Consider the following 13,295-nt stretch of genomic DNA (forward strand, 5'->3'; position numbering starts at 1 on the left):
GCGGCACTGTGCCCGGGCAGTGTCACGGAGCCAGCTCGGGCTGTGCCGAGGGTGACAGCACTGCCCGCGCCCAGCCGGAGGCACACGGCTCCTTGGCTCTTGCAGGGGAACACAATGTGTTTTTCATCTGCGTTTGTCTGATTTGCAAATCAGCTGCGAATCTTCTCAAACACTGAATGACAGCCGAGTTCAACTGCAGCTAACGCGGTGCATCTCGTTGCCTGAGAATGAAACTGGCCCGGCACGGTTTGGTCTCTGCTGGGTTTGGGACCGCTGTGAGGCTGACGGGGCAGTGGCAGGATTGCGCAAGGGCACCTGCTGGCATACGAGCGCTGACAGCCTGTGTGACACCACTGGCATAGCCGTTTACCCAGCCCAGTCATCCACCACACCCAGCCTGGCGCACGTTGTGCACCCCAACCCTGTCACCACATCTGACCTGGCACAGCCGTGTACCTGGCCTCGCTCTGTCAGAGATTTTGGGTCGACTCCTGCTGCCCCCGAGCGGGCGCACCCACAGTGGTGGCAACTCACTTGCTCCGTCCCCGCCAGGAGCGTGGGGAAGGTCTGCTGCCCGTCCGAGGGGCTACGCCGGCAGCCCGCAGGCCTCCCCGGGGCCCGTGAGGGGTGCGGGAGGATGGACGCTCTCCCTGCGGGCGCACTCCGGTCAAAGGCAGCCACGCGGGGACCTTCCAGCACTTATCGGAGCCATGCCACGGTGCTACCCCGGGCGGGGTCGGTCCGGGGAACGGTCCTGCCGGACCGGGGGAGAGGAATGGGCCCAGCGACCCGACCCGAGCCAAGCCGAGTGGATGCGAGCCCGTCGCTCGGCCGAGCCCGAGGCGAGCGCAGCAGGAGGCGGCGGAGCGGTCCAATCCCCGGGGGGCGGGCTCGGAGGGTCTCGGTTCGGCTCGGGCTCGGCCGGGCTCTGGCCGGGCCGGGCTGGGCGGGACTGGACTGGGCCCGGCCGGGCTCGAGCCCGGGCTCGGCTGGGCTCGGCTCCGCAGTGGCGGGGGGGGGCCCAAGGGCCGCCCCGGCCCCTCCCGCCCTCCGGCAGCGGCGGCCGGCAGGATGCTGCCCTCGCAGGAAGCCTCCAAGCTGTACCATGACAACTACGTGCGGAACTCGCGCGCCATCGGCGTGCTCTGGGCCATCTTCACCATCTGCTTCGCCATCATCAACGTGGTGGTCTTCATCCAGCCCTACTGGGTGGGCGACAGCGTTAACACGCCCAAGCCCGGGTACTTCGGGCTGTTCCACTACTGCGTGGGCAGCGGGCTGGCGGGCCGGGAGCTGTCGTGCCGCGGCTCCTTCACCGACTTCAGCACCATCCCCTCGGGCGCCTTTCAGGCGGCCGCGTTCTTCGTGCTGCTCTCCATGGTGCTGACGCTGGGCTGCATCACCTGCTTCGCCCTGTTCTTCTTCTGCAACACCGCCACCGTCTACAAGATCTGCGCCTGGATGCAGCTGCTGGCAGGTACACACCGGCACCGGGAACCACCGGCACTGGGAACGCCGGCCTGCCCCGGGCCTGGCGGCGGGGCACGGGTGGGGAGGATGTGGGCAGCGCTGAGCGTGCGGCACCCTGGGATCCCCCGGCAGTGGTAGTGGGGTCCCTGGCTACAAGGAACAGCAAGGTTGCTTCAGGAAGCTGGGCTGAGTCCAAACGCTGCAGGGCCGTGGATCCAGGATCCAGCCCCACAGTTTCTTGGGACACCCAGGCCAGGTGCTGGTGCTGACAGATGAGTGGGAATGGGCACCCGTTTGGGGCGCTGGCACCGAGGGCTCCCTGGTATCCCCTGGCCATGAGGAACACAAGGGCTGCTCCAGAAAGCTGGGCTGGGTACATGTACTTTGTGTCCATAGGGAATCCCAGCCAGGAGCTGGCCCTAGGGCTTCCCAGGCCTTCCTGGGACAAGCAGGCCAGGCACTGGCACTGACAGAGCACCACAAGCAGCTGCTGGCTTTACGCACTGGCACCTGTCTCCCCAGGCAGAGGTTGGCCACAGGGACCATTGGGGTCACTCCAGGAAGCTGGATGGGCACGAACACTGTAGGGCCATGGGTCTTCTCAGCCAAGAAATGGCCTCAGGACACTCCAGGGCTTCCTGGGACATCCAGACCAGGCACTGGCACCAGGAATGGTCACACCTGCTTGGGGCACTGGAGCCTGGGATTCCCCAGGCAAGGTCTGACCCCAGAGAAACATAAGGCTCCCTGGGACACAGCCAGAGAGCTGGATCAGGGACCCACTTCAGGTGATCCCAGAACAGGCACCAACCCTGGGACACCCGGACAGTCTGGATGGTCTGGATCCTCAGGACATCCTGGGCTAGGGACCCACCTTGGGGCACTTCAGTGCACCCTGGTCAAGGACCAGCATTGGGACACCCTACAACATGGCCTAGGACACACTGGATCATCCCCCTGAATCCCTGGGGATTCAGACACCCCAGCACACTCCACATCAAGGACTAGCCTCCCGGTCAGCCCCAGAGATGTGGGGTTTTCTCCAATAGATTCTTGCTTTAGGGGAACACTCAGCCCCCAAAGGGACCCCACCACTGAAAGAAGCCCATGCATGGATCCCCCATCCCTGTAAAAGCACCCTTCAGTTCCCCCTTAAAGACATATTGTACCAGGCCCCCTCTCTCCTGCGCCATGAAAGGGCTGTGAGGATAGAGCCTCCCCCCGCTCTCTCCAGTGCTTCCCACAGAGGTACACTATACATTTCCCTTGATGTCTCCCCAGACATGACCACTCAAACCCAGTAATTAACCACCCCCCCACCGAAGTGACCCTGTCTATAGATCCTCCTTAGATCCCTCCACAAATGAAACCCCACTGTAGATGTACCCCAAGACCTTCACAGACTCGCTCCTCAAAGTGACACTCTACAATAACCCAGACCTTTCCCCACAAGGGGACCTGATGCCTATATTGATAAGGATCCCAAGTATCCCCTTATGCACAGACTTCCCAGGTGTCCTCACACAGGGTCTGTCCTTTTGGGAGAAAGGTCCTGAGGAATGATGTTGAACTTGGTAGCAAGACCCTTCACTTCCTTCTCTGCACAGTTTTACACAGGTGTGGACAAACACTTACTCTCCACTGCATACTAACTATTGGTAGGAAGACCCTTCACTTCCTTCTCTGCACAGTTTTACACAGGTGTGGACAAACACTTACTCTCCACTGCATACTAAGTGTGAATAGACCTAGAGCTTCCACTGGAAGGATCTACAGTGCTCCTTATTCCTAATGGAAGGACCCTGTTCATCCCCTCTGTGAGAAGGGCCCCAGCCCTTGATGTGGAAGGATCAGCCCCTCTGTGTGAGGACCTTTCAGCTAGCCCAGCTCTTTCCCTTGCAGCTGGCTTGGGCTGGAAAGCCTGACCTCCCCTTACCCAGATCAGGACCACAGCCAGACCTGGAGCTGCCTTGGCTGATCAGGAAATTCCCTCATCTTTAATTTTCCCCGTCCTGAAGATTTATCAGTTTAAAGTAAGCTCAGAGCCCAAATCCTACCGATTGTCGGCAGCTTAATCAAGTGGCGTGGAGTGCCCAGCTGCTGCTGCTGCTGCACAGGGAGCTGTGTGGCAGAGGGCACTGCACTGGAGGCAGCCCTGGGTCTTCTCCCCAGTGCCTCCTGTCCTGTCCTGGCTCAGGTTTGGGTGGCCATGACAGCACTTTGCTGTTGTCACCTCTGGGTACCTTTCACCTTGCCTTGGGGCTTATCCTTAGTCAGACTTTGCACTCTGTAATTGCACGTGTTGCTGAAAACTGCATTTGTGGGAACCCTGAGTGCTCAGCTCAGTGGGGCCATGGGCTGGCTCTTCTGGCCCCAGCCAGCCCAGGTTGGCTTGGAGCTCTCCCAGAGCAGCATGGCTCCATGGCTTCTCTGTCAGGCAAAGTCCAAGGCACAATTAACAGAGACTGGCTCTCCACCCTACCCTGAGACAGGACAACATGAGAGAGCTGCTGTCCTACAGCTGCTGATGTTCTCTTCAGGGAGGGCCTGGATGCAGAGGTGCTGGTGTGGTGTGTCCCAGCAAGACAGTCTTGTCTGGCAGGGGTCAGGCAGAGCCAAACTCCCCTGGGAATGTCTGAGGCAGCCACAGGTGGATTGTTACCTTGTGCATGGAGAAGGAGCTGCCATGACCTATGGAGAGAGTTCCATAGGCCAGATCTTATGGGTAAGGCAGAAACATAGCCTGATGCAGGCTCTGGCACATCATTATGGCAAACTTCAGAGATTCAGCTGGCTGGGAGGTTGGAGGATTCTGTCAGAGCTGAGAGTTTGGAGGAGCAGAGAAGGAAAGGAAATTCCTCCTGCCTCAGTGAGGGTTTAGCTGAAGGACTTGATCTACTGCAGCAGAAGCAACTGTGAGGCCCAAAGTCACTTGGTCTCACTGGTGAAAGCCATGTGAGACAGGTGATGGGCAGAGAGATGGAGCAGAGGTGTCCCCACCCCATCCCTGTGGGATGGCCAGTGCAGAGTGAAGGGCTGCTGATTGTGGGCATGGATGGGCTCTTAGAGGAGCAAAAACAAGTGCAGGAATGTGGGGGAGGAGGATGAGGAATTCAGGATCTCTTTCAAAAAAACAAAAAAAACCAACCAACTTTAAATCATCGATGTCTAATTAGTGGACAACAATCAAGGCAGGGTTTAATTAGAGCTTGACAGAAAGCTCCAGCTCAAAAGCCACTGCCCCCCTAGGAGGAAACTGGATCTAATTAAGAGGAAAGACTCTGCTTTATCGCAAATAGAAATGCGGCCATCTGCCCTGTTCAAAATCCCAGTAACGCAAAACTGGAGATTTTGCTAAATCCTTCTGTTATAAAACCAGAGATGGGTCCTTAACCTGAGCACGTCAACAACTGTGTGACTGACAGCACCTGATGCCACCCCAGAGCTCCAAATTAGCAGAGGAGCACCTTCAGGAAGTTCCATGGGATGATGCTTGAAGAGAAATGGGCTGTGAGGGTGATCCCCCTTGGGATTTGTCTGCAGGAAATCAGAGCATAGGAATACACCACGACCAGGAGCCTGAGCATTTCCTCTGAGTCCCCAAGACTCTGCTGTAGCATAAGACACAGTCACCCTTGAGTTTACTCCGAGCTTTGAACAAAGTTGTCCTGGTGCCCAGCACTAATGCCCCTCAAGACAGCTCAGCCAGCTCTGTGTGACACTGCATCCATGTGCCTCCCATCAGGATGATTACCCCGAGTGGTACCCAGGGTTGTTTCCAGAGGGTTGTTTCCTTTGGTTTTGTACTTACAGTCTATTGAGGGCCAAAAGAGGCAGCCAGCTGAGCACACCATCCTGCTTGCATGGAAGAATTGACTGGCCACATTTAAGGTGTTTCCCTGTGCTCCAGGTCCAGCAGTCAGTGTGGTGAGACCGTCACACTCCCTCTGTTAGGGATACATGGCACGTGGGGTGCTTTCCCACCTGGGGTCATGCTCTTGGCCTTAGGGCTGGGCTTTGTCCTTATCAGTGGCATTTTGGCATTGATGGTGCCATGTCCAGCCACCTTGCCTGATGGAGAATGTGGTGATACATATCCATCTGAGCTCTTTTCTCCTTTGGGAGACTCCCTTCAAAGCTACACCTCTTGGATGGGCCCTTCCAAGGCCTGAGATCAGAGGCAGGTTCCTAAGCAGGGCTTCATCTTCTGCACTGCAGCTGTGTTTGCCCTATCTCAGTGGGGACCCCTTGCATGGCATGGTTTTGGCATATCCATGGAGAGGAGGAGTGAGGGAATTGTTGCCAGCTGCTGGGCTGAGCATGGTGGAGCTGTGTAGTGGTGTGGCCTCAGCCCCAAGGGAAGGCAGGATCTGGCCTGGGCGAGTGCTACAGCCCCAAAACCTTCCCTGGTTCTGGCAGCAATGCAGTGGCTCTGCTGAACCACATCAGGACAGGCTCATCTTCCTGACTGTGACTTGCTGGAGACCCAAGTCCTTTCAGAGACTCTGAGGTTTCAAAATACTCTTTTCATGGATATAAAAGTCATTAATTGAAATTCTTAATGAAAAAATATGAGGCAGATACCACTGCTGTAAACTGGCTTGGAATGTAACTGGGACAGCTGCTGAGCATGAGACTGCCCAGGGAGGTTGAGGGGTCTCTGTCTCTGGAGTCTTTCAAAATCCATCTGGACATGTTCTTGTGTCACCTGCTCTAGGTGACCCTTCGCAAGAGGGTTGGACTAAATGATCTCCAGTGGTCCCTTCCAACTTTAACCATCCTGTGACTCTGCAGTTTGTCCTCAAGCCCTTTCTCTGTCAAAGGGAGCAATATTGCCCGTGTACGAACCACTTCCACCTGCTGACCTTGCAGCACAAATAACAGCACCGCAAAACCCCTCAGCACTCGCTGAATTACTGTCTTCCGGACCCCAAAAAAAAGCTTTCCTGAAGATTCCCCTCTTCTTCCCCTACCACTCAGGTCTTGCAGAGGGGACAGGAGCCGGGCTGCAGCCCATCCCTTGCATCCGTGCAGCGCCGTGCGCTCCGCAGCAGCAGCAGCAGCAGCAGCGCTCCCGCCGCGGCTCTCGGTGTGCCCGAGTACTCGCGGGGAGGGGCTGAGCCGGGCGTCTCGGAGCCGCTCGTGTCCTGGAGCTTACATCCCTGAACTGTTGTTCCAGATAAAGTAACTGTCAGTTCTGATTCATACAAACTCATAACTCTATTCTGAATCCTGCTGATTTTTTGGCACAAAAACAGCCTGTGGAGCAAAACGCCGTAAGGGAGCTCGTGTCTGTGTAAATGGCCGGTGCTCGCCGTCCAGAGCACGCTGCCCTTAATGTTGGTTTATTTTTGAGGGATTTCAGTTTTTAGGGGGAGGAGTGGGGACTGTGTTTGTCCCCTTTCCTTTTGGTGCTCAGCTCTCAGGAGGTTTTCTGGTGAGAAGCAGCCACTTTAGACCCCGACTGCACAGCCCAGCCCCTGTTCCCCGAGGTTTTTGCATGTGCTGTCCCCATGCCAGGTTTAAAAAGCCCATTTTGGACCCAGTGATTGCTGGTTTCCCCCCATCACTTCACATCTTCCTGTTTGTGTGTTCTGTGGTGGCGTGATGCTCTGGGGGAGGTCACATCTCAGCTGCAGGTCATGTCCTGAGCTCCTTCCACCCATGCCAGGCAGAAGCAGTGAAAGCCAGTTTTCATTCACACCTGCAGACTAAACTAGACAGAAAAAGTAATTTTAAAAAATCAAATTTTAATCCTGCAGGCACAGCTGCTCAGGACAGGGGTAGTGGTACTCAGCAAACATGGGGGTTACTCAGACAGTCCAAATTAGCTAAATGCACCTTGTACCAGGAGATGTTGTCCTGCCAGGAGGAGCCTCCTCTTTCTGCTCAAATCTTGCTTTGGTGTTGCAGCCTGAGTCATAACATTGCATTCCCTTTGATTAATTTATTTTGTGAGGATATCAAAAGCCCTTGAGATGCCCATGTTGTTTCTAATGAACCTTGACAAGGGAGCACTGAGGAGTGAGAAGCCATAAACCAGCTGTAAAGCCAAGAAATGCCAGCTTTATGGGGTCAGAGCCCCCGCCCCAGCAGGATCATCCTCCCTCTGCATGCACCCTGTCCCAGTGATCACTGAAATGCCTGCTCTCAAAACTGTCTTTACAATTGGAAAAACTCTAGAAAAGAGAGTTGGAGCCCAGGGCCTAGGGGAAGGATGGCAGCTGTGGGGTATGACAGACCAGCCAGCCATTCTTGGTGGCACTGACAGAGAGGACTGGCATTCACACACTCAGAAGAACAGGAATTAAAAGCAAAATGGACAGGAGTTGGGTTATTTTTTCCTCTTATAGTGGTTCTTCATAGGAGTCATCACCTGGTGCTTTTCTTGTGGTTGCAAGGCATAGAAATTGGCTGCTTTAAACAAAACCCAAGGTTTTCCTGCAGGTCTGCAAGGGGTCTTGGGGCATTTGGAGGTAGGTGCTGGCAGAATGGTGCTGCAGGCAGAGGGGTGGGCAGGCAGAGCCCTGACCCTGCATCCCTCAGGCCTGTTGGAGAGGCCAGCACCAAGGCCTGTGGACTGTGTGGGGATCCCCTCCTTGTTCTTGCTCTGCTTTTCAAAGTCACTCCCTGCTGCAGGCACGGGAAGGTGTTTCCAGGACATTGGGTGGCCTGGGGAGTGCAGAAAAGGGAATTGCTTGTGACAGAGCAGAGGAGTCAGCTTGCTGCTGGGAACATGTAGGGCAGATGGGAAAGGCAGAGCACTGAGCTGCTCTTCACCAGGAGAGCACCTGCCTTCAGTAGCTCAGCCCCACCTCAGCCACTTCCCAGGGAGCTGTAGAGTAGTGAGGGGTTTTTGGGAAGAGGCCAGTCACCCTCAGGCAGAGGCATTTAGGTATGTGTGGTGACTTGGGCACCCACCTCTGTCCAGCAGTAAATTTGTTGTTTAATTCTGTCAAATGGGCTGTGGGGGCACGGGCAAAGATCCTGCAGCTGCTCGGTGGGACAGGGCACAGACTCCCTTTGGCCTGGTGCAGTACAGAGCAGGCACACAGGGATGAGAGGGATCAGACAAGCAGACACAGGCTGGAGCCAGGCAGTGTCCTGGCAGTGGCCGTCACTGCATGTTCTCTGTGACACTGCTGTGACAACCCACCACACGAGTGTCTCCCATGCCTTTTTGAGCCACCCTACTTTTGCCTTAGACCCTGTCTCTCCTGTCCTCCATGAGTGCCGTAGCATCACTGCCTGTCCTGCCATGTTTGGGACCTGCAGATGTCCTGGGAGAGCCTCTCACCTGTGGTGTTTTCAGAGTGGTGAGCTCTTGGCAGGCTTCTGCTTTACCTGGGCAGCTGGACCCACCTTTACCCCAGTAACAGCTCAGGAACGCAGAGGACATCACACTGCCTGCAGAGTCCAGGGATAGAGCCAGGGGCTGCTGTTCTGCTCCTGTGAAGGACTGACTGAGGGCTGTGCACAAAGGCTAGGAGCCTGCCCAAGCCCTTGCTGGTGTAGGTAAAATTGGTGCCTGATTTTTTAACTCATATTTGCCTACCATCTTGGGCACAGCCCCCATTCTCCTTTGGGCCCAGAGTGGCTGTTGCTGAAGCCTGCTGCCCACCCAGGCAGCTGGAGCTGCTGCTTTCTGTGCTTTCTCCCAGCCTCACTGCATACCTGTGGTTCTTTCCTCCTCCTCTATGATTTCAGCAGATTTCTCAGAACTGTGCCCGTTTCCAGGCTGGGTTGTGCCAGCCTGAGTAGTGCTGTGGGGGTAAACTCACCCCTTGCTGGGGATTGTCACAGAGCACCTTAGCTTGTTTCACAGCTGCACTGCACTGGGAGCTCAGAGGATCCTAAAATCCTCTTAGCATCTCTGCTTTCACAGGAACAGTCCCTGGCACAGGTCTGCTGCACCTGATCCCCTTTAATTCAGGCCCTCAGCTGAATTAATGCCATCCTATTCCAAGGTGCCCAGGTCAGCAGCAGGCCAGGCTGCTCCTCACCATTTACCATGCAGTGCATGGCGTTGGTGCTGATTGTGTTTCTTGCAGAGGGATGGTTTTGGGTTGGCCCAGTCCCAGACAGGCTGTGCTTGGCCGGGAGTCCCTGGTGACGACATGCTGGAGACACCGGCTTGGCTCTGTGCAGCCCTGTGGTGCTGGGGTGGCAGCAGGGCTGTGCATTGCAGTGAATCAGCATGCAGGGTAAATCAGCACTGTCCACAGACACTTTTACCAAGGGGGTTTGCTATGTGTGTGTGGAGTCAGAGACCAGGCAGCAGCTGCTGCATATTATGTGCCAGTGTCCCCGTCCTTTCCTGGGCGCAGTGTGATGCCCTGCAGGCACTCGTCTCCCTCCTGGGATTTCCCTTCCCCATGGAAAGCAGTGCAAAACACATGCCAGCACCCAGAAAGCTCATGCCAGACTGCCAGCTGCCTGCCTGCAGGGTGTTTGCTGAAAGGGATGGAGAGAGAACTTGTTACTGGTGTGGGCACAAACATCTTGCTTCTTCCTTAACTCAGGGCAAAAGTACCTGCAGGGAGTCACAGCCATCATTACTATTTTTAGCTTTTCCAGCTGATATGGGGTGAGGAGCTTTTGTACTTGCTGTAGTCAGAAAAAGTCACCTCCTTACCTTGATAGTCACAGGCTTTGTCTTGGCATTTCCATCCCTGTGTTCCCTGATGTCTCCTTGCTCAGCACAGAGTGTGCTGGGTGGAGGCCTGCTGGGAAGGTGACCCCTCTGGAGTGGTGCTTGCAGGCTGCGGGGTGGTCAGGTGTGGGGGCTCCTGGGGATTCCAGTCCTCTCCACAGGCAGCATCCTTGCCTGCAGTGCACCGGTAGCTCCTGCCCACATGCAGGGAGCTTGTAGTGATGAGGAAAGCCCGTGGGCAGCCACTGGTGCTGTGGCTGATGCTGGTAGAAACCAAGAGCCTGAAGTCCCTATTTGTGCGTGGGCCAGGTTTGGGACAGCCAAAAACGCAGTCGCTGGGGCTCCCGAGGCAGTGGTGGCTGTCACCTGCCACGTTGCCAGGCTGTCGTGGGGCCAAGGTGGGGTCCCTGCCAGACATGGGCTGCACTCATGTACTGACTGGGGGGCTCAGCACCAGCACTGCCACTCCATTGTCTCTGATGCTTCCCCCTCCTCTCCCTCTTGCAGCGCTCTGCCTGGTGCTGGGCTGCATGATCTTTCCCGATGGCTGGGATGCAGAGACCATACGGGACATGTGCGGGGAGAAGACAGGGAAGTACTCCCTGGGTGACTGCTCTGTGCGCTGGGCTTATATCCTGGCCATCATCGGCATCCTCAACGCCCTTATCCTTTCCTTCCTGGCCTTTGTTCTCGGCAACCGGCAGAACGACCTGCTGCACGAGGAGCTCAAGACAGAGAGCAAAGGTCAGCACCATGCTACTGGGGGGATCTTGGGTGGGAGCAGCCTGGGGGGCTTGGCCCCTCTGGCAGCCTAGCAAGGGTCCCATGGGCTTAACTGGCACCTACAAGGCAAGCCAGGCTGGGCAGGGTGGGAGGAAGCTGCTGAGCCTCTGCCCTGCCTGACCTCTCTCTCTTCTGTTTCCACAGATTTTGTTGGCACTGCGGTAAGCCTTGAGTGTCACTGTCCTGTCCCTTGTCCCTCTGTGGTGTCTCTGGGTGTGAATGTGCTTGATGTCTGCGTGACATGGATGGGATGGGATGGGATGGGATGGGATGGGATGGGATGGGGTGGGGGACCCTGGCTATGCAGGCAGCAGGGCTGGGGGCAATGGAGAAGGGAGGCAGCAGGGACAGGGTGGAAGGGATGGGGACAGGCATATGCCTAGCACATGCAAGTAGCACGATGGTGCAGTAAGACCAGGCCAAGTCCATCCCCAACCTGCTGTGCTTTCCCTGCAGAGGATATAAGGCCGACCATCCGCAGCAGGACCCTCTTCCCATGGCCGGCAGCCTGGGCGCTCCCTCCCTGTCCTGCCCTCCATTTGCTGCCAGCGGCCACACAGCGTCCCGCGCCGCCCTCCGGGCCCCGGTGCCCGTGCCAGGGATGCGCCAGCCGCCCGCCGCATCCATGGCCACCTCCATGTCCACGCCGGCACCACCATCCCACGCACCCTGCCAGCTCCGTACCCACCGCTGCCTGCGGGCCGCCGCCGGGGGAGGATGCCTCAAACCCGCTTTGTTCAAGAACAGAATCCAGCTGCGGTTTTGTTTCAAGGAAAAAACAGTCTTGGAGTTTTTAACAGATTTCTACATCCCCAGGACTCCTGACCTGCTGCCTCCCACCCGAACGCGCACCCTGTGACGCCCCGTGCCGGCCGCTCCGGGTCCCGGACCCCTCCCCACTCCCATTTTGTACAGCTCCGTGATCCTGTCTCCACAGCCAGGGGACCCGGTGGCCGGGATGGGGCCCAACCCCTACTTTTACATGTAAATTCATATTCTCTAAACAGGGTAAAGTGACTCGAGCCCCCTCTCCCCCCGCTCCGGGAGTCCAGCCCAGGACATGGTGTTTCCTGGTGCGTGGCTGGGGCCGCAGGCTGCTGCTCGCTCCCCTCAGCATGGGGACCGCGGGGGCCTTGCCGCTGCCGGCCGTGGGACACCCGACTCGCGCCGCCGTTGAATGTAAGCCCTGGTAAGTGGGAGCAGCTGAACATGCAAAACCCCCGGGCGGGCACAGGAGGAACCCCCTCTGCCAAGACCCCTCCCCGAGCCGGCCGCGGGCTGTTGCCAAACGCCTTCCCTCCCCATCCCCATACGGTGCTTTATCTCCACTGGTGACAGCAAGGCTTTCCCTGCCGCACGGCATGGCTGGGTACCCGAGCACTCCTGTACCCACCCGGCCTCCTGGCTGTACCTCGCCGGCGGCCTCCCAGGCCCACACACCGCACCCGAGAGCCGACACCCCGGCGCGGGTGGCTGCAGCCTGGCTGTGGCTCTGCTGGCCACACCAGCGTGTGTGTGCGCTGGCTTTCCCTGGCCGCAGGGGCTTGGGTCACCACAGCCCTCGCAATGCAATAAAGTCCTCAGCCGTGTCTCAGTGCGAGCAGCTGGGGCTCCTTGCAGGGCCCAGGGCAGGGCCCCCAGGGCTGGTTGGAGCCCTGGCAGGGCTGGACCCAGACACTGGGCAAGGCCAGGGAGCGGGGCAGTGGGAGCAGGGTGGGACCACGGTCCTGGGATGGGGCCACGGAGCGTGCAGGCTGCTGGGGGATGGCGTGAGGGGCTCTGCAGGACCCAGCGCCTCACCCGGCACCGGGGGCGGGCTGGAGCAGGTAAGTGGTGCCCTGAGGCCCTGGGGCGTGGCGGTGGGGGATGGAGCTGTGCCGAAACACCATCTGGGAGCCAAAGCCACCCGGGACGGAGTGCGTGCCAGCACTCCTGCCAGTGCCCTCCGCCATGAGCCCAGCGGTGCCCACATCCCTCTGACAGCTGCCCCCCAGAACGAGGTCAACAGGAACTCGCAGCGCCCGGGTCTTGCCAGCTTGAGAGTGCTGTTGCCAGCCGAATTGGAAAAACAAACCAAGAAAATCAGTGGAGAAAGGAATACAGTAGCTGTAATATATCTGTATTTTAGTACAAAGTTTGATACAGTGTTTCACAAAACCTTATTGAAAAATATAATTCAAACCAGACAAGCTCGGAGCCCTGTGTTGTGGGGAAGGTTGGGATGGGTTCTTCCTGGCCACCACCAAAGGAGGTGGGAGGCCAAAGAAGCCCCTGTGAGTGTCTTGAGCTGTGGTGGGGAGCCCACCCTGCAGCCTGTGGAGCTGAGCCTCCACCCACTTGGGCTGGCACACAATGAGGGCTGGCCAGAGGAGTCCCCAGAGAAAGGGTC

General features: G+C 57.5%; 1 protein-coding gene across 2 annotated transcripts; it reads left to right on the forward strand.

The window, feature by feature from the left end:
* The first annotated feature begins 1,014 nt into the window (after positions 1 to 1,014).
* On the forward strand, positions 1,015 to 13,090 carry LHFPL4 (LHFPL tetraspan subfamily member 4). Of its 2 annotated transcripts, XR_005954176.1 has the most exons (5): positions 1,034 to 1,477; positions 10,631 to 10,867; positions 11,051 to 11,067; positions 11,363 to 12,095; positions 12,890 to 13,090. XR_005954176.1 is itself a non-coding variant. In XM_041425503.1 (4 exons), the coding sequence occupies exons 1-4, from the start codon at positions 1,072 to 1,074 to the stop codon at positions 11,369 to 11,371; spliced, it is 669 nt and encodes a 222-aa protein (XP_041281437.1). In that variant the 5' UTR covers positions 1,015 to 1,071; the 3' UTR covers positions 11,372 to 13,090. The 2 variants fall into 2 exon arrangements, 1 of the variants encoding a protein (XP_041281437.1); XM_041425503.1 differs by having other exon boundaries at positions 1,015 to 1,477; positions 11,363 to 13,090.
* Positions 13,091 to 13,295: the final 205 nt, after the last annotated feature.

Source organism: Onychostruthus taczanowskii, unplaced genomic scaffold (assembly GCF_017590055.1).
Source record: "Onychostruthus taczanowskii isolate IOZ18803 unplaced genomic scaffold, ASM1759005v1 scaffold9, whole genome shotgun sequence".
Lineage (NCBI taxonomy): Eukaryota > Metazoa > Chordata > Aves > Passeriformes > Passeridae > Onychostruthus > Onychostruthus taczanowskii.